The sequence below is a fragment of the Fulvia fulva genome, chromosome 4 (genome assembly GCF_020509005.1).
Source record: "Fulvia fulva chromosome 4, complete sequence".
NCBI lineage: Eukaryota > Fungi > Ascomycota > Dothideomycetes > Mycosphaerellales > Mycosphaerellaceae > Fulvia > Fulvia fulva.
In genome coordinates this window covers 5151735-5171755 of record NC_063015.1, presented here as the reverse complement: position 1 = coordinate 5171755, position 20021 = coordinate 5151735, and the positions used below count along the sequence as shown (strand labels likewise).

At 52.7% G+C, this 20021-nt stretch overlaps 8 protein-coding genes across 8 annotated transcripts; 5 read left to right on the top strand and 3 right to left on the bottom strand.

Moving 5' to 3' along the window:
* Positions 1 to 5919: 5919 nt before the first annotated feature.
* Positions 5920 to 6843, bottom strand: CLAFUR5_05139 (uncharacterized protein; the record flags this gene model as incomplete). The annotated part of the gene is made up of 1 exon (XM_047904287.1): positions 5920 to 6843. One exon carries the CDS (start codon positions 6841 to 6843, stop codon positions 5920 to 5922), a length of 924 nt encoding a protein of 307 aa, XP_047761070.1.
* Positions 6844 to 7334: 491 nt separating this feature from the next.
* On the top strand, positions 7335 to 9413 carry CLAFUR5_05138 (uncharacterized protein; the record flags this gene model as incomplete). The annotated part of the gene is made up of 3 exons (XM_047904286.1): positions 7335 to 7515; positions 7567 to 8568; positions 8623 to 9413. The coding sequence occupies 3 exons, from the start codon at positions 7335 to 7337 to the stop codon at positions 9411 to 9413; spliced, it is 1974 nt and encodes a 657-aa protein (XP_047761071.1).
* Positions 9414 to 10362: 949 nt separating this feature from the next.
* On the top strand, positions 10363 to 12033 carry CLAFUR5_05137 (putative extracellular serine carboxypeptidase; the record flags this gene model as incomplete). The annotated part of the gene is made up of 1 exon (XM_047904285.1): positions 10363 to 12033. One exon carries the CDS (start codon positions 10363 to 10365, stop codon positions 12031 to 12033), a length of 1671 nt encoding a protein of 556 aa, XP_047761074.1.
* Positions 12034 to 12119: 86 nt separating this feature from the next.
* Positions 12120 to 12683, bottom strand: CLAFUR5_05136 (uncharacterized protein; the record flags this gene model as incomplete). Its single annotated transcript, XM_047904284.1, has 2 exons — positions 12120 to 12440; positions 12504 to 12683. 2 exons carry the CDS (start codon positions 12681 to 12683, stop codon positions 12120 to 12122), a joined length of 501 nt encoding a protein of 166 aa, XP_047761075.1.
* A 245-nt stretch (positions 12684 to 12928) lies between these two features.
* Positions 12929 to 13842, bottom strand: CLAFUR5_05135 (Mevalonyl-coenzyme A hydratase sidH; the record flags this gene model as incomplete). The annotated part of the gene is made up of 2 exons (XM_047904283.1): positions 12929 to 13370; positions 13427 to 13842. 2 exons carry the CDS (start codon positions 13840 to 13842, stop codon positions 12929 to 12931), a joined length of 858 nt encoding a protein of 285 aa, XP_047761072.1.
* A 562-nt stretch (positions 13843 to 14404) lies between these two features.
* CLAFUR5_05134 (uncharacterized protein) lies at positions 14405 to 14845 on the top strand (the record flags this gene model as incomplete). Its single annotated transcript, XM_047904282.1, has 1 exon — positions 14405 to 14845. The coding sequence occupies one exon, from the start codon at positions 14405 to 14407 to the stop codon at positions 14843 to 14845; it is 441 nt and encodes a 146-aa protein (XP_047761073.1).
* An 880-nt stretch (positions 14846 to 15725) lies between these two features.
* CLAFUR5_05133 (COP9 signalosome complex subunit 1) lies at positions 15726 to 17262 on the top strand (the record flags this gene model as incomplete). The annotated part of the gene is made up of 3 exons (XM_047904281.1): positions 15726 to 15747; positions 15787 to 15855; positions 15905 to 17262. 3 exons carry the CDS (start codon positions 15726 to 15728, stop codon positions 17260 to 17262), a joined length of 1449 nt encoding a protein of 482 aa, XP_047761078.1.
* A 1167-nt stretch (positions 17263 to 18429) lies between these two features.
* On the top strand, positions 18430 to 19395 carry CLAFUR5_05132 (Peroxiredoxin-like 2C; the record flags this gene model as incomplete). The annotated part of the gene is made up of 1 exon (XM_047904280.1): positions 18430 to 19395. One exon carries the CDS (start codon positions 18430 to 18432, stop codon positions 19393 to 19395), a length of 966 nt encoding a protein of 321 aa, XP_047761079.1.
* Positions 19396 to 20021: the final 626 nt, after the last annotated feature.

Genomic DNA, 20021 nt, shown 5'->3' with positions numbered 1-20021 from the left:
TACTACCGTAGTGCACTCCGGCGTCCAGTATAGTTTAGACTATGTCGTTAGTTAGGCAAGCGGAACGTAAAGTGAGGTCGCTTTTCTTATTTCGTCTATCAACCCCTAGACTGCTTCGTCTATCTCGTCTTTACTGTTGTATTGCTGCTACGCGATCTGGACTAGCCTCTTAGAGTCATCGAGGTACGCCTGGATGTTGGCCCAGTGGGCCTTTCCCCAGTTTGGCTTAGGGGTTCTCGCTGGTGTGCGTTGTATCTGTGTCGCAATAGAGGTCCTGACTGGCATGTGGTCTGACGACGCCTCGAGTTCATGTTCGATCCCACAGTAGGTTACCGTGTGGTAGTGGCTATCTGAGATCCAGGAGAGGTCGATCGTGCCTTGGAGTCCCCCTCTCTTCCAGGTGCCCAGGTCCTTCGGGGTATTGAGGGCAATTGCGTTGCTCGCCATCAAGTCGAGTACTTCGTCGGCTATAGGGTGCGGCTGCATAAGGCTTTCCTAGGAAGGGTGGTGTATGTTGAAGTCTCCTACTACGATGTGGCACCCTTGTCTCTTGAGCGCACTGTCTAGGTGTCTGCAGACCCCTAGGTCGCGGCTAGACCTCGAGGCTAGCGGTTGTATGTATAGGTTGTGTATCTAGGTGCTACCCACGTGGAGGGAGGTAATATCGCCCCCGCCTTCTTCGTCTGCGTAGTACACTACCTCCTAGTCGGATTCTAGTATGTCCTTACTGACATAGAAGCACGTGCGGGGTCTGCCGTCGCCTCGTAGGCATGTCGTGTAGCCTAGTGACTTGTAGGTCGTTGGTCTCTTATGGTACGGGTTAATCTATAGCTCCTAGATTGCAAGGACGTAGTGGACGCGCGGGTCCGCCTCGTGTAGGAAATGGTTCTAGACTATATCCTTGCTATAGTTGACGTTATACTAGATGATGCTAAGCGTGTCGAGGCTAGTCATCGGCATCGACAATCATTTCCTCTATATCGTCCTGTGTCTTACTACCCTGTACGTCCTAGTCTACGCCTATCGGCTGTGTACTAAAGGGGAGCCGGGCCTGGTTAGATTCCCTCGCCGTAGCTAGTAGAGCACGTGGCCTCCCGTACGCCCTAGGTTGCGTATCCTTTACATCGTTCTCGGCCCTAGGGCGCTTATACCCGACCGCCGCTAGTTGGTTCCGGTATAGGCTAGCCTCACGGTCGCCGTAGAATCTTAGGGCGACGGTTCTGTTTGTGATTGCCTTGTTTTTCGCTAGTTTCCGCTATAGGCATTCCGCACTATACGATAGGTGGTGCCCCGGACAGTTCGCGCACCGTCTCGTAGTCGATGTACAGTCCCTAGACATATAGTCTCCTGTATAGTTCGAGCAGGCCTGCTTGTTTATACACGTATAGGTTTGGTGTCCATACTGTTAGCATTTGAAGCATTAGAGGACACGAAAGGATGAGGAGTGCTTTTCTACTGTCTTGAGGCTATATTGCCAGACCAGGCCTTATTCTATCGCTAGATCCGCCGCTTTCGCGTCTTATAGCTATACTATTAGCGCCGAGGCCTTCTTGCCTTCTAGCCATTTCCTATAGAGCCAAGTCGCCTTCTGGATTAGAGAGTTAAGAGTGACCGGGTTGTCCTCTTAGAGAGCGCGTAGGTGACCCTGGTTGGTTAGGTCAAACTCCTTAGGCATGTCGTGGACTAGGATCGTGAATTGTTTCGTTAAGACCTTCGCTAATGCCGCAACCTTAGATGCCCACTATGGCTGTGCCTCTAGGTGCCTCCTAGCAGTAGCAGAGCTAGTATAGATCTATAGAGTGCCGTTAGACTGTTGGTTCACTACGACCACCCCTAGTTGGTTGATTCGTTAGGCGAGCTCCTTATTCGATAGCTTCGTAACTTCGGCCTAGTCTTCCTTTGCTACAATGCGGATCGTAACTACATCGTGCGTTAGGCGGGGGCCTGGTATCGATGCCGCGACCGATGCCTAGCTATAGGGGTGTTGATTCCGGGTGGCCTTACTAATCGCCTAGGACGTCGTCCTCATTTCTTGTTGCCCTCGGTGATACGACAGTACAAGCGCCGTGCGTAGCTGAGTGATCATTACCTATAGAGACCGGTAAGGGAGCTGATCGTTAGTTTCTATACTTTTTGCGTCCTCTATAAGTTGCTGCCAGTTGTCTTGAGGGGGCTTCGCCTGTAGGGCCGTAGGCGCCGTTAGTGCCGTAGCCTAGGCTACTATTGCCTAGGAGTTGCCTAATGTAGCTAGGCACCTCCGCGGCGTTTGGAGCTGAAGAAACAGGGTGAAGAGAGCTTCAAGCTATCTAGATTGAATGAGGTAGAACTCCCTCAGTCCTAGGGGCAGTGGCCTACTTTGTATATCGTTGGAATGGCCTTAATAAGAGCTTTCGAATGTGTCTTGTTTTAGCGTAGAGATCGATGATAGACACATATAGTACACAACCTGCTTTTAAAACACCCTATATAAGCCCGTACAATAACTTCCTACACTTCTAACGTGATATAGGTTAATACTAGGTGTCCGGATATTTGCTAGCCTATAGGCTAGTAAACCCTAGTCACGTGATCTAGTTATATAACATACCCACACCTATATACTTGTCCTACGGCCTTTATGTTCTTAACAAATACCAAGCTACGCTATATTAATATCTACTACTACTAGCTCAGATAGCGAGACTAGCGCGGAGACATTAAGATCAAGTATCTTAGTACTAACGACATACCTATAGACGGGCTGACTAAGCTACTTCTACTATAGAAGCATAAGCACTTTGTTAAGCTACTTAATATAGCTAAGGAAGGTGTAGACCTACGTACCTTAGTACCCTCTATAGCCGTATTAGGAGGTAACGGGCTAATAGACGCCTAAGAAGCCTATAGTAGCGGCCTTACCTTATCTCGAAACAAACACCGAACGGCTTTATCTTTACGGACACCTCTCTAGAAGCGCTAGTAGGCGTAAAATACGGCTACTAGTAGCTACTAATAGATAGATAGATTTGTCATTCCCCTGTTCTAGGACCCTATCCGGCCTATATAGGTATATATCTATTGTTATATATAAAGGGAAACCCGAATAGGTGAAAACCCTTCCCGCCCCCGACTACTCCTTATCTAGATTAGCTTTCCCTCTAAACGTACGTAGTCTATATCACTACCCCGTTAGCCCCCGCTCCTAGCCGGTCTCGTCGCGCTACGTCGTATCCTCTCTTCCTATACTGCTCCTACTAGGCGGTACTGTTCTAGCTAGCCCTTCTCTAGTATCTAGTTCGTAATACGCCGTAGGTCCTTAGCGTTATTAAGAAGTACCCTAATCGTCCGGTTCCTCGCCTTTACTATCTACTCCCCCCTTCCTAGCGACCACCTCGGATAGACGAGGAGTACGTGCCGTACGTTCTAGGAGCGATAGCCGTAGGGGCAGCTAGTATTCGTGTATCCTGGAACCTTCCTCTATGATAGGTACCCCTAGAGGCCGATGTGTTCGCTTCGTAGTTAGGTTGCTATGCTACTCTGTGCCCTCGTAAGGCGGTAGTGGATAAGCTTCGGGGGGTGCTTGACCGCGGATTTTGTAGCTGACCATTCCTTAGGTTGTCCCGCTGGCTGAGGGCGTCCACTATGCCCTACAACCTGGTTGTTCTACCTCTCTTTCTATAGTTGCTCTACAAACGATTTCTTACCTTCCTATTATATTGCTAGCTATTCGTCCCTTACCCGGTAGTTCGGCTCGTTTTCGGGTCGAATGCCCTTATACGCTAGTACTGATTCGCGGGCCCTTACGACTATACTAGCGATGACCTTCTATACTAGGTACTATGCCGACTTGCCTAAGTAGGAGGTCCGTAGTCCCTAGATGTATAGGTCGATCGGCGGTATAGCGGTCTCGTGCTTAAGTATCCTCGTTAGTATCGACTTATATGCCCCGGTAACCTTCCTTAGGCATTAGTTTTAGATCTTCGCTAGCGGCGCGACGAGTCCCTTCGATAGGCAGGCCCTCTCGCCTAAGGACCACACTTGGCTACTATAGGTAAGGACTGGCCGTACAATAGCCGTATATAGAAGTCGTGACTGCCGGAAGTCCGCCCCCTATATAGACGTAGTGAGCCTCTAGTATAATGCTATATTCTATTCAGCTTTCCGTAATATTGCCTATACGTGCTTCCTCTACCGTAGCGCCGGGTCTACCTATAGTCCGAGGATCCTGAGCTGATTTGCCGGGTTAGTCGTATACCCCTATATCTAGGCAGTAGCTACTAATACTATAGACGATAACGAAGCTAGGGCAAAGTATCTACTATTTACCGGTACGGCCCTAGAACTATTATTAATAGGTGTTTCTCGGACTCCTATTAGCTAATAGCGTAAGGGCGAGAAACACCCCTATTACCTTAGCTTACTTTACTTAAAATAGCTGACTTACCCTTACTATAGTAGTAGTAATACCGAGGGCCTGACGTTACTACTATAGGTAGGGGGGTAGTTATAATAGGGTGTACGCGATTATATAGGAATCAGCTCATTCACTCTAGCGTACGAGCTAAGGGGGTGTGTCGCGATCCGAGCGTGTATATAGGTAATATCCTATCATTAAAACTTAAGGCTATATACGCTAAGAATTAGGTGACTAATTAGTCACCTATAGCCTCTTTAGGAGTAACACTTATCTATTCTAGATAGACATATACAATATATAACCTGCGTTTGAAACACCCTATATAATATTACGTTATGTTAAACAGGTACGAGTTGCGCAGCAGTGGAAGACGGCGGATCACACCAAAGACGAAGAAGGACCTAATGGGATAGCGTGTATCTACATACAGTATCGCCGGTGTTAGTGTAGGTGTTTCAGGAGGGACAGCTGTACTCAGGACTTGACTAGCAAGCCCTGATTACTAATCCCCCTAAGCACTCAATGTTGACCCTATGACCTGCATATTCTCAACACGTTAGAAGTGTAGGAAGTTATTATACGGGCTTATATAGGGTGTTTTAAAAGCAGGTTATATATTGTATATATCTATCTAGAATAGACAAGTGTTGCTCTTAAAGAGGCTGTAGGTGACTAATTAGTCAACTGATTCTTAGCGTACGTGGCCTCAAGTTTTGATGATAGGATGTTGCCTATATACACGCTCGGATCGCGACATATAAGCCCGTATAATAACTTCCTATACTTCTAACGTAATAGTAGTAAGAAGGAGATTACGGACTTAATTAAGGATGTTAAGGGCAAGATTAATAAGGTAACTATAGCTCTTAAGGTACTCGGTAAGGAAGTTAGAGTCCTAAAGCACCTTGCTTTAAAACTCTAAGGGGGTGTATAAAAAGATAGTATAACCTTATAGCGTGAGATGAGATTATAAGGTTGAGATGAGCATTACAGGGTGCAAGGATATAATGGGTATTAGCCGAGGAGATTGCGATGACTAACGCAGGGCAACAGCTTGCCCTACATAAGAGCCAATAAGGCACTGATTTCAAATGACATGGTTTTTCACACCTTGCAAACCAATGCCCTGTACTTGCCAATCGAGATCCCCAGTTTCACATGTTGCCCTTCGCACGCGTGCAACCATCCCTCCATGGCAGATCACATGCCGAACGACGTGCTGTTCCCCAGAGATTCCCACGCGACAACCACACGAGCGCTTGCGCCGGATGCGACCTCGACAGAATGAGCAGGATGAGGATGCAGAATGGCACCGACCGCAAGAGACAGCCCACACGTGTGCCACACACTGCATTGCACGGCTTGCTATACATACATGTTCCTCATACGGTTGCGTACGTTTCCCAGCCGACGGTGTCGAGCAAGACATGAGTTGTGCAGCAACAGTCCCGTCTGACCGGCATTCCTGCAAGTACGGACCGGGTCTTGCCGATCATATACCATCACGGTCCGGCTCTCGAGCCTTACGGTGGGCACGCTCTCTGCACAATATCCGCCGAGTCTGCCGCTGCAGTCCTTGCCCGCTTTGGCGCTCGACGGTCTTGCGAGCTGTCAGGCCCGGCGAGCGCCGTCAGGATAGAGGCTGCACGAGGCGAGGCCGATCTCCTGGATTGAGTAGAGACCAAGCTCCCGGCCGACGTTGTTTTCTCCAGCTCTGTGCAAAGCGCATCAGACACGCTGTCCAGCATGTCCTGGTCGGAGAATAAGCCTGCGATGCGCCTCGCAAGCTGCTTTGCCTCAGCACGCTGCAGCCTAGCCGTCACCTCTTGACATTTGGAAGCACTGACGCCGTTCTGGCGGAGCTGCTCCACGATCTGTGGCACCTGGCTCGTGACGATGACATTGGATGAGATCACCACGTCCTTCAAGCTTGAGTTGACAAGCTCCGCGATGGCGCCACTGACTGTTTCGTCGTGCAATTCCAAGTCTCGCAAGACCCGCAGGTAGCACGCCGTACGTCTGTCTAGACCCGGTTTTGCTGCACTGGCTCCGGGAGACAGAGGTCCTCCGAGTCGCTTCCGGGGCTCGGCCAGCTCTAATGGCTCGCTGGCAGGCGTTCTACCCGCCGTCTTTATGCGCCTTCTGTGGTTTGTGACTTTATACCCGACTTCCACATCTTCAGGCTCAGTGCTGCTGGACCGAGACTTTTGTGCTCTTCTTCCGCCCGAGGTCGGCAACGGCGGGCTGGACGCAACGCTTGCCTCATAATGTCCTGGCTGCTCATATTCCAACTTCACTTCTGCTTCTCCACCCTGCTTCGACCCTTTATCAGCAAGCGTCTTCTTCCGAGCCCGTTCGCCAAGCTCCCGAGTCTTCTGCGAGAGCCACCTCTTTGTTCCATCCCGAGTAGCTCCATGTTCCGGCACTGGCGCGTGGAAGGACGACATCGATTCCGGTGGTCGGCAAGCTGCTGACCACACTGGAGATGTTAGAACCCCAAGATCTGAAAATGGCTTGGAGAGATCGGTATCAAGGGCAATATGCTTTGCTGCTACTGCTCATCATCTCAATACAATACGTGAAGCTACGCACGCACTAGCCACCTCACAAGACGACATAGTTCTGGATGACATCCGCACCACTGTCAGAGTACAACGTTCTTGAATTCGGCCAAGCGGATCTGGTTCGCGCGGTGTGTCCGCAAAGTCTGCCAGGGCCCTCAAATTGCCAATGCTTGTCGAAAACGTGGTTGCTGGGGGAGCCTCGTGTGCCATGGAGCTTGCTAACAAACCCAACCAATCAGATTGAACCAACCGTCGACGCCTGGGATGACTGGAGCGAAGTTCACGTCTTGGCTCTGAACGCGTTCTCACGACGCGTCCTTCACCATTGAACTGACCGACTACATACAACACAGCAAACACCAGGCGCGCCCCTCATGGCTGAACTGAGTCCTTGGAGATCGCAGGCTCGCCACCCACTTATACCTCAACTTCGTCAACGCGAGGTCGATGTGCAGCTCGAGCTTGATGTGACCAAGGATGTGATTGAGCGGCGAGTCGATCGAGCAGCTTGCCCGAGCCCCGATGACGAAGCTGCAGCTGGGACAGCAGCAAAAGGTACACCCGACAGCAAAAGACATGAGCTGCATGGCTGACACATCCGCGAAGCACCACCGGTTCCACGCTTCACTGCCGTGAACGCCCAGGCCGGGCCCGCTCCGAGGCTAGGACCTGTCACCGAGAAAGTCTTGATGTCGGAGCCAGACTCACGTGGATCGGCAAGTCCCTCAAGAACAGCATCTCCGTCATCAACTGTGCCGGCTCAACATCGGGACGTAGACGACCGAGAGTGGGAGGTGTGTCAGATTGTGGACAAGCAATTCACACATGGTGGTGTCGTGCGGTATCTCGTACGATGGGCGGCGACAACGCACCCTGCCGCTGTCCTGCGTCACGGAGAAGGAGGTGATGTCACGGTGGTGGTCGATGGGCAAGACTTCGCCGTCTGTCAATACTCAACCGGTGCAGCTGACGAAGCGACTGGTGAGCAGCAGCGCATTGTAGAATGGAAGACAACATGGCACAACACGTGGGAGCTTGCTGATGCCATCAGACTGGTTCGCAAGTACGAACAAGCACACGAGCCAGTCTATGGAAGCTCGGACAAAGAACTGAAACAATCGAGAAAGGACCTGGTACTGCAACACCCGCACTGGAACTGGCCAATGACGTTCAAGAGCCATCACGACCAGGAGCACCGGCCGGATCCCGCGAAAAGACGAGATATTCTCAAGCCTGACTTTGTGCCCGAGCCGGGAGCCGACTATACCGCCAGCTTCTGGGCATGGCAAACAGACGAAATCGTTTCTGGCCAGTGTCAGATACCCAGCGCGGCACGGTTTCTCAATCGGCCGCTGCGGCAATATCTTCAGTTCAACGGCGATTACTTTGCTGAGGAGCTACATAGGACCTACAATGCTGGTACCACAGGCAAGCTGACTGCTCTGTACGCTCACATGGTCGGTTTGGCGCATCGTGTGAAATGCACGAACTGTCAGAATCTTGAAGTTCCATTCTCGAAGTGCGTCACATTGAGTACATCCTTCAGTGGCGCTTGCACGTGCTGCCAGTATCTCAATAAGGGCCAAGAGTGCACGTATCATCATCACTGTGAGTATCTGGACTCTTCAGACATTGTGAACATGTACTTACATGACTTGCCAGATCGAGAGTTCTACGAGGAGCAGATCCGCAAGGACCTCAAGCGCGAGCGCGAGTGGGATCCGACGCAGTTGGAGCAGCATGCCAACATTGAAGATGACGGTTACAACTCCAGCGATAGCGAAGATTCTGGGTACGGTGGAAGCTCGCCGGCACGTCATGATGCGGCCGCCATCGATGCTGATAGTAGGCAACGAATCGACAAGGGCAAAGCACCTGCGAGAGACAACCCAGCAGCTTCACGCGGCGGAAGCGCAGGAGACGACCAGCCATCCCAAGATCCCGCGATGAACAATTCTCAAGAATCGGCAGGATCAGTCCTTGATCAGGCGCGCCGTGAGCGCAGGAACAAAAAGCGCAAGATCATGAAAACAGAGGCTCAGAATGACTCGCTCTCGTCCGAAGCATCCTGGCATCCTGGCAGCTGCGGACGCTCTTGGCAGATCTGTCGCCATCCAACCATCGGTCACGTGCGCCCGCCTATTGAAGATGGATCTTTACACCCGCCCAACGTGGTGTTCAACAACCAACGCTTCTCGGCTGGTGAAGCAACAGACGAGCAAGTACGCTATATTATCAGCTGCAGCACATGTCAGAATACGACAAAACTCGAGAAAGCTTGGCAAGACGCTCTCGAAGAAGCGAGGACAGACGGCGAAGTCCTCGACATTGGCAAGGAGACGTACCTGTCCCACCTCTTTGCCGACTGGCTGAACGAGATTGTGAAGATGGCGTGTCCTACCCCATCGCTGCCACCAAGGGTCGACATTGACCTTACGCTGGATGACGATTGAGCCTGGAGGCGGCTTTTGCATGTTCTTCAGCATTTCTTGACTTCGATTCGACATCCTGCATTATCCGAAGTACTTTCAGAGGATCGTAATAACGATGAAGACGATGAGGTTACCTTCCATAGCTCAATGCCACATGGCGTTCTTACTTGTGTCAGCCTTGATGCACAAACTTCGACCTCACCTCTTCCTTCTCTCCTTCATCTCACGACTGCGTCTTCATCACATGTTGGTCGTCGCAGACGTCTTCAAAAGACAATGTTGCGCCCGTCGGAGCTCAGATCCGGTGCTGCCGAACCCGACGTTCAAGGCCAAGCACTTCCAAGGCGGACCAGCGGCATCAACAGAAGTGCTTCGACTCTTCGACTTGCTTCGCAGTTGTGGGAGATGCCATGCCGCACTGCATTGCTCCATAAGAGATGTGGCGGTCCTTTGTCGTCGCCACTGACTGAACGGACATGGCCGATTTTGAGATGCCGCTCGGATCTTGGTTGACGACGAGCAATATGTTCGACCGGCTCTCCCTGCAATCACAGATGGCAACCTGCATATCGAAAGAGTATCTCGAATGATGGTTGGTACACGCACAAATCATGTCTCACAGCAGCGTTGCAGCGAGCCCGCCTTGGCAGAACATCTCCACCACTGAGCGGCCGCACTTGTCGACTTCGGGAAGGACCTTCGACAAGCATATTCGATACCTCCAACTGGGCAGGAGATCCTGCGAGATCCACCAACGCCGTGCAACATCGCAGAGGGGCCATGAGAGGACACAGCACGTGCCGTCCGTATTCGTGTTGCATCGCCAATGCAACTTCTGAAGCCTTCTTAAGTGCTTGATCTGCCTCGTTGATGGCTTGGGTATGCTTGTCTTGAATTCTTGCCAACCGCTTCAACTCCGAAAACTCCGGAACCCTCATCGATACCAAGCAGAGGGCAATTCTAGCCAATCATGAAAACCATTGTGCTGCTCGCCAGCGCGGTACTGGCGAGCTCGCAAAGCTATGGCGGACATGGTGGCGACCACGGTCATGGCCATGGCAGCTGGGGTCACGACCACGACTGGGATTGGAACGGAGGATATCCGCACGGAGGATGGGGCGGATCATGTCAACACATGCCAGGTGGCGAGCCTCCAGCTTACGGAACGCAAAATGCGACATTTGAGCAACTCATTGATCACAACAACCCAGAGCTTGGCACGTTCTCGCAGTTCTACTTCTATGACGACCGTTACTGGAAGGGCCCAGGATCTCCGGTCATCTTGTTCACGCCTGGCGAGGTCAATGCTACGAGATATTACAGCTATCTGTCGACGAACAGGACCACTGGTCTCCTAGCAGAGGAGATTGGGGCAGCCACGATCGTTTTGGAGCATCGGTACTGGGGCGTCTCTTCACCTTTCGCTGACTTGACGACCGAGAACATGAAGTACCTCACATTGGACAATGCACTCAAAGACATGACATACTTCGCCAATAACGTCAAGCTACCTTTCGCCAAGCATGCCAGCAGCAATGCTAAAGATGTGCCTTGGGTCACGATGGGCGGTAGCTACTCCGGTGCCTTATCGGCATGGCTGGCAAGTGTCGAGCCGGGCACTCTCTGGGCGTATCACGCTTCAAGTGCGCCTGTCGAAGCTGTTTCGGACTACTGGGGATACTTCAAACCAGTGCAAGAAGGAATGCCACAGAACTGCTCGAAGGACGTCTCGCTCGTCATTGATCACATGGACGACATCTTGATGCACGGTTCTGACCAGGAAGTCCACGACTTGAAGGCGAAGTTCGGTCTGGAGACGGTCGAGCACAATGACGACTTTATGGCCGCTCTTGAGAATGGACCATGGTTGTGGCAAGGCAACCAATTCTACACCAACACTGGCTTCTTCACCTGGTGCGACTACGTCGAGGACTCTGTCAACAAGACCGGAAGTGCCGTAGCTGGTCCAGATGGTGTTGGTGTGGAAAAAGCACTCGAGGGCTATGCCAAATGGTGGGTCGAGACAGAGCTGCCAACGTACTGCTCCGCGTATGGATACGCAGAGTTTAACAGCACCAACAACACAGCGTGCCTTGACAGCTACAACGCCACCAGTCCTCTGTACACGGACACCACTTTGAGCAACGTCGTCGACAGGCAATGGGTGTGGATGACTTGCAACGAGTCATTCGCATACTGGCAGACCGGAGCTCCAGAAGGCCGACCAAGTATCGTCTCTCGTCTGGTGACACCCGAGTACTGGATCCGTCAATGTGGTCTTTACTTTCCCCCAGGACCGAACGGCGAGACATACGGCATCGCCGAAGGCAAAACAGAAGAACAAGTCAACGCATACACCGGAGGCTGGAACATCGACAACACCACCCGTCTGATCTACGTCAACGGCGACAACGATCCATGGAGAGAGTGTGGTGTCTCCGCAGATCTTCGACCTGGCGGACCACTCGAAAGCACCGAGCAGGTACCGGTCGAGATCGTGCCTGGTGGCTACCACACCAGCGACCTAATCACACAGAACGGAGCAGTGAATTCCGGCGTCAAGGCTGTACAGGATAGAATCATTGCACAGCTTGCAGCATGGGTGAAGCAGTACCCGAAGAAGCATTGCTTCACAGCATAGAGCAGCCTGTAGCTGCAGATCTAATGAAGAGATACGCACTCGCATCGAAAGCATCCCCACTCTCCTCGCACTCAACCCACGCTTCCTCACTTCCGACTTGCCCTAACTCGATAGATTTCATACTCAATTCCCCTCCTCCCCTCCTCCTCAATCCACCTGCCCTCCGCAACAAAACTGGCGCTCTCCACCCACTTCAACTCTATCTCACTTGTCTCTACCACAGGATTTACAAACCACTCATGATCACCATACTCGGTACTCTTCGCACCTGGCTCCGTCGCCAGATGCGGTGCGCTCTTCTCATCCGCTTTGAGCACACCCGCATACTGAATGTAGATGGCTTCACCGGATGTCGTCTTGAGGTTGAGCCGAGCATCAATGTGGAGGGTATTGTTTGTCGGGTCGAGCTAGGAGGTTAGGAGTCAGCATCATGGAAAAGTGCACGCACGGCACTAGGTGGTAGGTCCTACCAAAGGCCAATCCGCTCTTCCTGGGATGATTTCTGCTTCAATACCACTTCCTCGCAGGAAGCCGCTTTGGACGGGGACAGACATGCGTTGCGGTCCGCCTTTTATTGTGTTCACTTGGATGGCATGTTCGGGTGAGAAGTAGCCGCGGAGGGTGAAGCAGTGTTCGAGTGCTGGTGGCATTGTGACTGGTGGGTAAGGAATGGTCAACGTGCGAATGGAAAACACCGTGAAGGGAGCGAGGGGTAAATGTGTACATGTATTTCCAGCTCTAAGTCTAGAGCATTGCCTGTTCTGGAAAGCGAAAACATCACCATTTGGAGCTTTGTCGCCCCGTTCCTGAAGTACATGTAGTGCCTGTCAGCCAGCGCCAAGGATACCTTGCCCAACATGAACTGTCAGCCTCATACTACTAATCAACGCATGGGTCAGAGCTTCGCAGTTCGCCAATCCGGCTTCCTCTTCTCTCGAAATGCAGACAATCCTTCAACGGAGTTCTCACTCTTCATCAGCTTGTCGTAGTAGTTCTCATGTGTGATTTGAAAAGCTCTCTCAACACTTCCCGTCTCCCATGCTTCCCGTAATGCTGCCCGGGTGACGATTATGCCATCTGGTGAGACAGCGGCGATTTGTCTGGCCTTTGCCATTGTTTCCTCAAGAACAGTCTCGGGGGATTTCGCAATGCCTTGTATGAGATGAAGGTCCAGTGCTTCTCGTGCTGAGAGGCGACGTCCAGTCAGGGCGATGTCGCTGGCTGCTTGCATACCAAGATTGCGGACGAGTCTCGGTAGACCTCCGCCGTATGCATAGACGCCGACTTGAGCTTCTGGGAGACCGAATTGGGCGTTTGGAGATGCGATGGCGATGTCACTACGGGTTCGAAATCAGTACAAAAGCACCTCTCCTTCCAGGCATTGACCGCATACCTGTTCAACACAATCTCAAACCCGCCACCCAATGCCAATCCGTTCACAGCCGCCAGCATCGGTTTCTTCCCCTTCCTCCTGCTCACGCCAGCAAAGCCACCCTTGGGATGCTCATGCAGCCATATCTCAGACTTCTTTGGATCCTGGAAGCCGAGCTTTGCTTGCTGTGCTTGCTCAATCTCTTTCAGATCTGAGCCGGCGCAGAAAGCTTTCGCGCCAGAGCCGGTGATGACTGCCACACGTAGCGAAGGGTGATTGTCGTACCAGTCGAAGAGGTTCTCGATCTGCCAGTTCATGGTGTGCGTGATGGAGTTCATCTGCTTCGCCCGGGAGAGTGTGACAAGCATGATGTTTGCTTCTGGGAATGTGACTTCCACGCCATCGCAAGGTGGTGGTTGGGATTTGGATGGCGACATCGTGTGCTCTTTGATGGCCACTCCAAGACTCGAGATGGTGGATTCAATGGTCGTTTAGGACATGGTGATGTTGCTCTGCTGTCGCTCCAGGAGACAGCCGAGGAAGTGGGGTTCAATGTGAAAGTCAATTTCTGTTCCTTCTCGTTTCACCTTCTTCCTCTTGATGACGCTCTGCATCAATATGAGCATACTGACAACAATGATGTTGCAATCGTAGCAATAGTATGATACCCCAGCCTGGCTTAAGTGACTTCAAAATGGCTCAACAACATGTCGAAGACCCAGCTTCTGGGCGGACCCACCACAGCTCCACCAACCTTCGATGATGCGGCAAACTACAAGAATTGATGTTCTCGTGCACTTGACCTGCCTCATCGAGCATATAAGCTTCGATAGTCAACATCTGCAGACGACACTATCTGGCCGCAACATTCTGGCCTTTGATGGGAAGGTGCCCGTCAAAGAAAAGTCAGGCCATAGCAGGAGGTCCGGTTCACAGTCGTGACGAGCTGAGACCGCCAAGAGGAGAACGAAAGAATATGACTTTGCTCACCTGGATGCCATGCAAAGCACACTAAACCAGGCGGCTATTGTCGAAGAGATTGAAGGTCTCACACATCAGCTGGTTGAAGCCATCAATGACCGGGACTGGACAGCGTCGAGATGGTCTTTCGTGGCGCCGACCTTCATGATCAAGCCGAGATCGATGACTCGACCAACAGAAGGTGGAAGCACACATGTAACCCTGGACGAGTGGCTTGACACGTGGAAGATGTTTGCGAAGAAGAACCCAAACTTCTCTCTCCAGGTGGCGGATATTAGTGCTGTGGTGAATGACAAGATGGGCACGGCGGAGACTTTGTTCAATATTGCTGTTTCTGGTGTGTATCCCGGGATTGTAACAAAGGTCGTGTGTGTACTGGCATGCCAGTATATGAGGCCTGGGAAGTGGGTGCCAGTGAGGCATGAAGGCTTGAGTGGTGCGGATGTCATCGGGTTCTGAGGCATTGCATGTTCATGTCTATTATTGGCGATCTTGTCAAGCCCAGCAGTTGGTCGCAAGACTCTCGACGGAGGCTGCTGGGTCACGGGCTTTGGGTCTGAGGGCCATTCTCGGTGCCATAGCGCAGCTCCTCTCCCATGGCATAAACTCGGCTCCGGAGGCTTTGGAAATGCCTCGAGTATGTGCGAGCCATCGCGCATCCGACTGATAGCACATTGCGAGACAGACGGATAGACCACCCTCCAGTCGTCGCTTCCGGCACATAGAAGCGTGTCTCACAGTTTGCGAAGGATCTTGATATTGTCCTCAGCTGGCTACAGAGTTGATGGCCGTGGCTCTCGGGAGGGAAGTGCAGGATGTCGTCTTGGCCGAAGTCGAGCATATGGGTAGCCGGTGGTCTGTCGCGAACATGTCGCAAAGTCGTCGAGGGCAGGAGAAAGCGGTGTCTAGACGGTACATGTAGTTCTTCAGCTCTCTGAATCCATTTCTCCGGCCATGATTCCCCTGACCATGCTGCAATGCATCCTATGGCACCGTGGACACCGGCGCAAGTGCACTATACTGCCTCGAGACTCGACCCTACAGCAAATTGACGGCATTCCTGCTTCGTAACATGCTCCCTGTGAGCGATAACACGACGACTTGTCCGCCCGACGACACCCTCACCAATCTGCTCAGGCTTGTAAGATCTGTTGCAGATGCACGTGAAGAGTGAGTTTTGATACATGTACATGTACCGGAGGGCTGCAGGGATCGCGTTGCCCCGCGTCACCTGCATGCTTTCCAAGCTCCAGTCTGACTTCGCGCGACAGGCACCACCTGCAGAGAGCTCCACCACTTCTCGTTTGTCCGCACATCTCATCAACACAACTAAGCCAACATGGCGCGCAGAGTCAGTACAGGTATGTCGTCTGCTAATCGGTAACGTGCTTAGGTCCCAGCTAACGTGGCGACAGCGAACCTGCCATTGCCGACATTCGACCTCGAGACATACGCCAGCAACTACCAAGGTAAATGTATTCTTGGATCGCATGTTACAACGTCTACTGACATAGCCAGGGCCTCTCCTCCCACTTCGCCTCGCACACATCGCCACACACTGCCCATCACTCTCCCGACAAGCGCTCGCCCTCGCCATCGGCCATGCGAAAAATGGCAAGGACCTCCAACTCTACCACCGCCTCTTGGACCTCGCAAGTAACCTCGACCTACAGGATTTGGCCAAGGTAGACACCGAATGGGCGACACGGAAAGATGAGGAGAACAGACGCGAGTCCGCACGGCTGGAGGGCGAGCTGAGGGGATACAAGAACAATCTCATCCGTGAGAGCATCCGCATGGGCCAGGAAGATCTGGCGACACATCTCTTGCTCACTGGCGGCCCCATTCCAGATCCGAGCAGTCCGCAATCAGTGAATAGCGCCGGTTACAACGCCGCCTACCAGCACTTCGGCAAGATGCGTGACTTTTGCACGACGCCGACACACATGATGGCCATGAACTTGCGTCTCATTTACACTTCATTCCTGCAGGCTGTCACCACGTCACAATCTGGAGGCTCGGCCAGCACGCACTACAACAACATAATCATCAACGCGAGTAGACTTCGCGGCGGCGGTGTGAAGGAGGAAGAACAGAGCAAGTTGACGCCCATCTCCTACGTCATGTCGGGTCTGGCGAGCATGGCCCAGGGAGAGTATGCGACAGCGGCGAAGACCTTCCTCCAGGCCTCGTTCGACTACCATAACATGGGTCCTGTTCTCGGCTCAGATCTCGAGCGCTCAGTCGCAAGCGCCAACGATGTGGCCATCTATGGCGGTCTCTGCGCACTGGCGACCATGAGCCGCGACGAGCTCAACGACCAGGTTCTCGGTGGCCCATTCCGCGCATTCCTCGAACAAGAGCCGCACATGCGCAAAGCCATCACCCTCTACACCACCGCCAAGTACCAGTCCTGCATCGAGACGCTACGACGCTACTACAGCGACTGGACCCTCGACGTCTTCCTCGGAGCTCCTAGTGCCAGCGTCTTGGGCTCGCACGTCGATCGACTCATGGCCAAGATCCGCGAGCGCAGCATCACCGCCTACTTCTCATCCTTCTCGGAGGTCAGCCTCGCCTCGCTCGCATGCACCTTCCCACCGAACCCGAACACAGCAGAAGCGATGGAGGCAGAAGTGCTCCTCATGATCGACAGCGGCATACTCGACGCACGACTCGACGTGGTCAATGGTGTGCTCAAGGCACCACGTCAAGAGGCACGACAAGCTGCACACCAGGACGCGAAGCAGACTGCAGAAGAGGTGGAGCGGACACTGCTGTTGCGGCTGCACAGAATCAACATGACACTTGCCGGGCTGGAGGTGCCCAAGGTCAAGGGCCAGTGGAATGGAGGCGGCATCCACCATGGTTACTGAACGCCTGACGGAAGGGACGATGATGAGATGAGATTGCTTGCGGCATAGCGAAAGGCGTTCAGGTGGGCATGATAGTTCTGCTGCCACGGCAGAGAATGCATACGAATGGCATGAGGCATCTTCAGTACAGACCAGATGGTCCATGTGCCCATATGAAGTATGAACAGCATGAAGATGAGCTGCAAGTTGCAGCCCAAGCAAGCATGGTATCTGTGATATCAAGAACGTCCCTCAAGATGAGATGCCCCACAGATCGACTCAAGATGCACCGATGTCTTGATGCCTGTCCCTGTCAACGTGGAGGGTCGATTTGTGACGTGTGGAAGCCCACCTCGCGTTTGTCTTCGGCAGACTCGTTTCCTTTCTTATTCTCTTGCGTCCAGTCGGAGTGTACGGCGGCGGAAGTTCATGTTCTTGACGCGATGGGTGTTGACGTTGTTTCATGTTGGTGATGGGCACAGATTTCCCAATGCTTGGATGGTGGAAGCAACGGACCTGCGGAAGCGGGAAGGGAGGAGCCGACGCACAATCTCGAGCACGCGGAAGCGGCACGCCGATCTTCCTTTGACTATCCTCGCTAGACGAAGCATCGTCGTCGACATACTATGACACATGTACTGCATACGGACTGCATCCGATATATGGACGGGGATGCTGCATATTGACGACATGTGAAGGTGGTGGGCGACAAGAGATGGAAGCTGCGAACTGGAAGCAGACGAGTGGGAACATGTGGCGTCAAGAGTTGTTCATCGGCTGTTTCGCTAGTTCTACATGTCCACGGTATGGATTAAAGGTGCGCCTCCGCGTGCATCCAAGCTTTTCGACGTCGACAATTCGGAAAGACGCTTTTCTTCGCTGTCGCACCGCATGACGGTTGCCAAAGTCAAGTGCACTGTGCCTGTCGTGTTGCGTAGCGCCAAAAAGAACGGATTCGGGTGGTGGATGATGATGATAATGCCCATCTTCTCCTCTCCTTCTGCTCTGCTCTCTGCTTCCTGTTTGTTGTCCTGCTGCTTCCAATTCTCTCGCGTCGCACGAGCTGTCTTCGGCACATCCTCTTGGAGCAGGAGCTGCATAGTGCATAGTGCATAGTGCATAGTGCATAGTGCATACCATCACACCCTCTTCTGGAAGGAACGCCGCTGCACTGAGCAACCGCACACCATGGCGAATCGGAGGTCTGTCTCGCCTATAGGCGCGTCTCGATTCGAGTCTCCATATGAACCCCCCCGATCGCTACACAACTCCGCAGCAGCGTCGCCTATCACTCCAGCACTGAACAGTATGCCTTTTGCTCTGCCACGATCCTCGTCGCGAGCTCCTCCTTCCGACTCGGTCTTTTCGCACGCCGACACGATGGAGACGACGCAGACGTCCATCTCGTCGGAGGACAACCGGCGATACAATGACGAGGATAGTATTCAAAGTCCAGTGGAGACCGTCTCTGCAGACGAATGGTTCTCACGCTTCCACTCGGACGACGGAATCGACGCCTTCCAATCCGACGAATGTCCCGATCGAGCAACCCTCGCAGCAGTAAACAATATCCAAATCTACGACGCAGAAGGCAAACCCCGCTCCTTCGGCTCCCTCTACGAACCCGCCTTCGCCACCCACCAACGTCAGCTCATCATCTTCGTCCGCCACTTCTACTGCGGCGCCTGTCAAGCCTACCTCAAAGCCCTGACCGAGAACATCAGCATGCAGGAATACTTCACCATCCCGGTTCCCACCTCGATCATTGTAATCGGCTGCGGCGAACCAAACCTGATCCCCCACTACAAAACCTTCACAAACTGCCCTTTCCCCATGTTCGCCGACCCGGACCGCTCACTCTTCAAGAAACTCGGCATGAAAGTCACCATGAATCTCGGCGGCGACCGTCCCGAATACATGAAAGACATCTCCGTCCCCGCCTGGGCCGCAGGCCAATTCAAGACGGTCAACGCCAGTCTCAAAGATCCCGAAGGCATTCGAAAACGCGATGTCCTGAAGGGTGGACACCCTTTGCAGATTGGAGGAGAGTTTTTGTTCGAGGAGGGCCAAGTGGTGTGGTGTCATCGGATGAAAAATATGCGGAATCATGCCGAGGTCCGCGTGATTAGGAAGTTGTTGGAGTTGGACGATTGACAATCAGAGCGCGACTCGATGATTAGTTCTGTGCCGAGTTATTATCAGAAGGCGAATGAGAGTTCGGCGGGTGGTAATGCGGCAGCGACTTGGCAGACTTATCAGTGAGGAGCGCATATATGAGATGAGACAGGCCAGAGAGATGGTCTGATGGGGAAAGAGAGGAGAGGGAAAGAGAAAAGAGCACAGCATTGATTTGACTACAATGACCGTTCTACACCGCAAGGGCGAAGATCATGCCGAGCCTTGCGGAGGAGCCGCGAGGATGCTCGCAGCAGAGGCTTATGTCTACCAAGCACGAGATCCAGCAACTCCGGACGGCAGAACAGAAACTTGGAGTTGTTGGAGTAGACCTAGAAGGTCAGCCAAGCTTCGCACGCTGGTCTACGAGGAACGAAGAGGCTCACAGATTGCCCTCGAACCTTGACCCACGACCAAGAGGCAAGAGAAGAGGAAGAGAGAACCACAGCATCTACAGCATTTTCCTGGCGTTATTCACATGCAGATACCCCCCATTCGAGAGACCGAGTGAGAAGATGAGCAGAAAGTATGCGCTCATTAGAAATGGTCATGGACATAACTACGGCAGATAATGAGATTACAGAGTTTTCTTGTATAGCATCGGA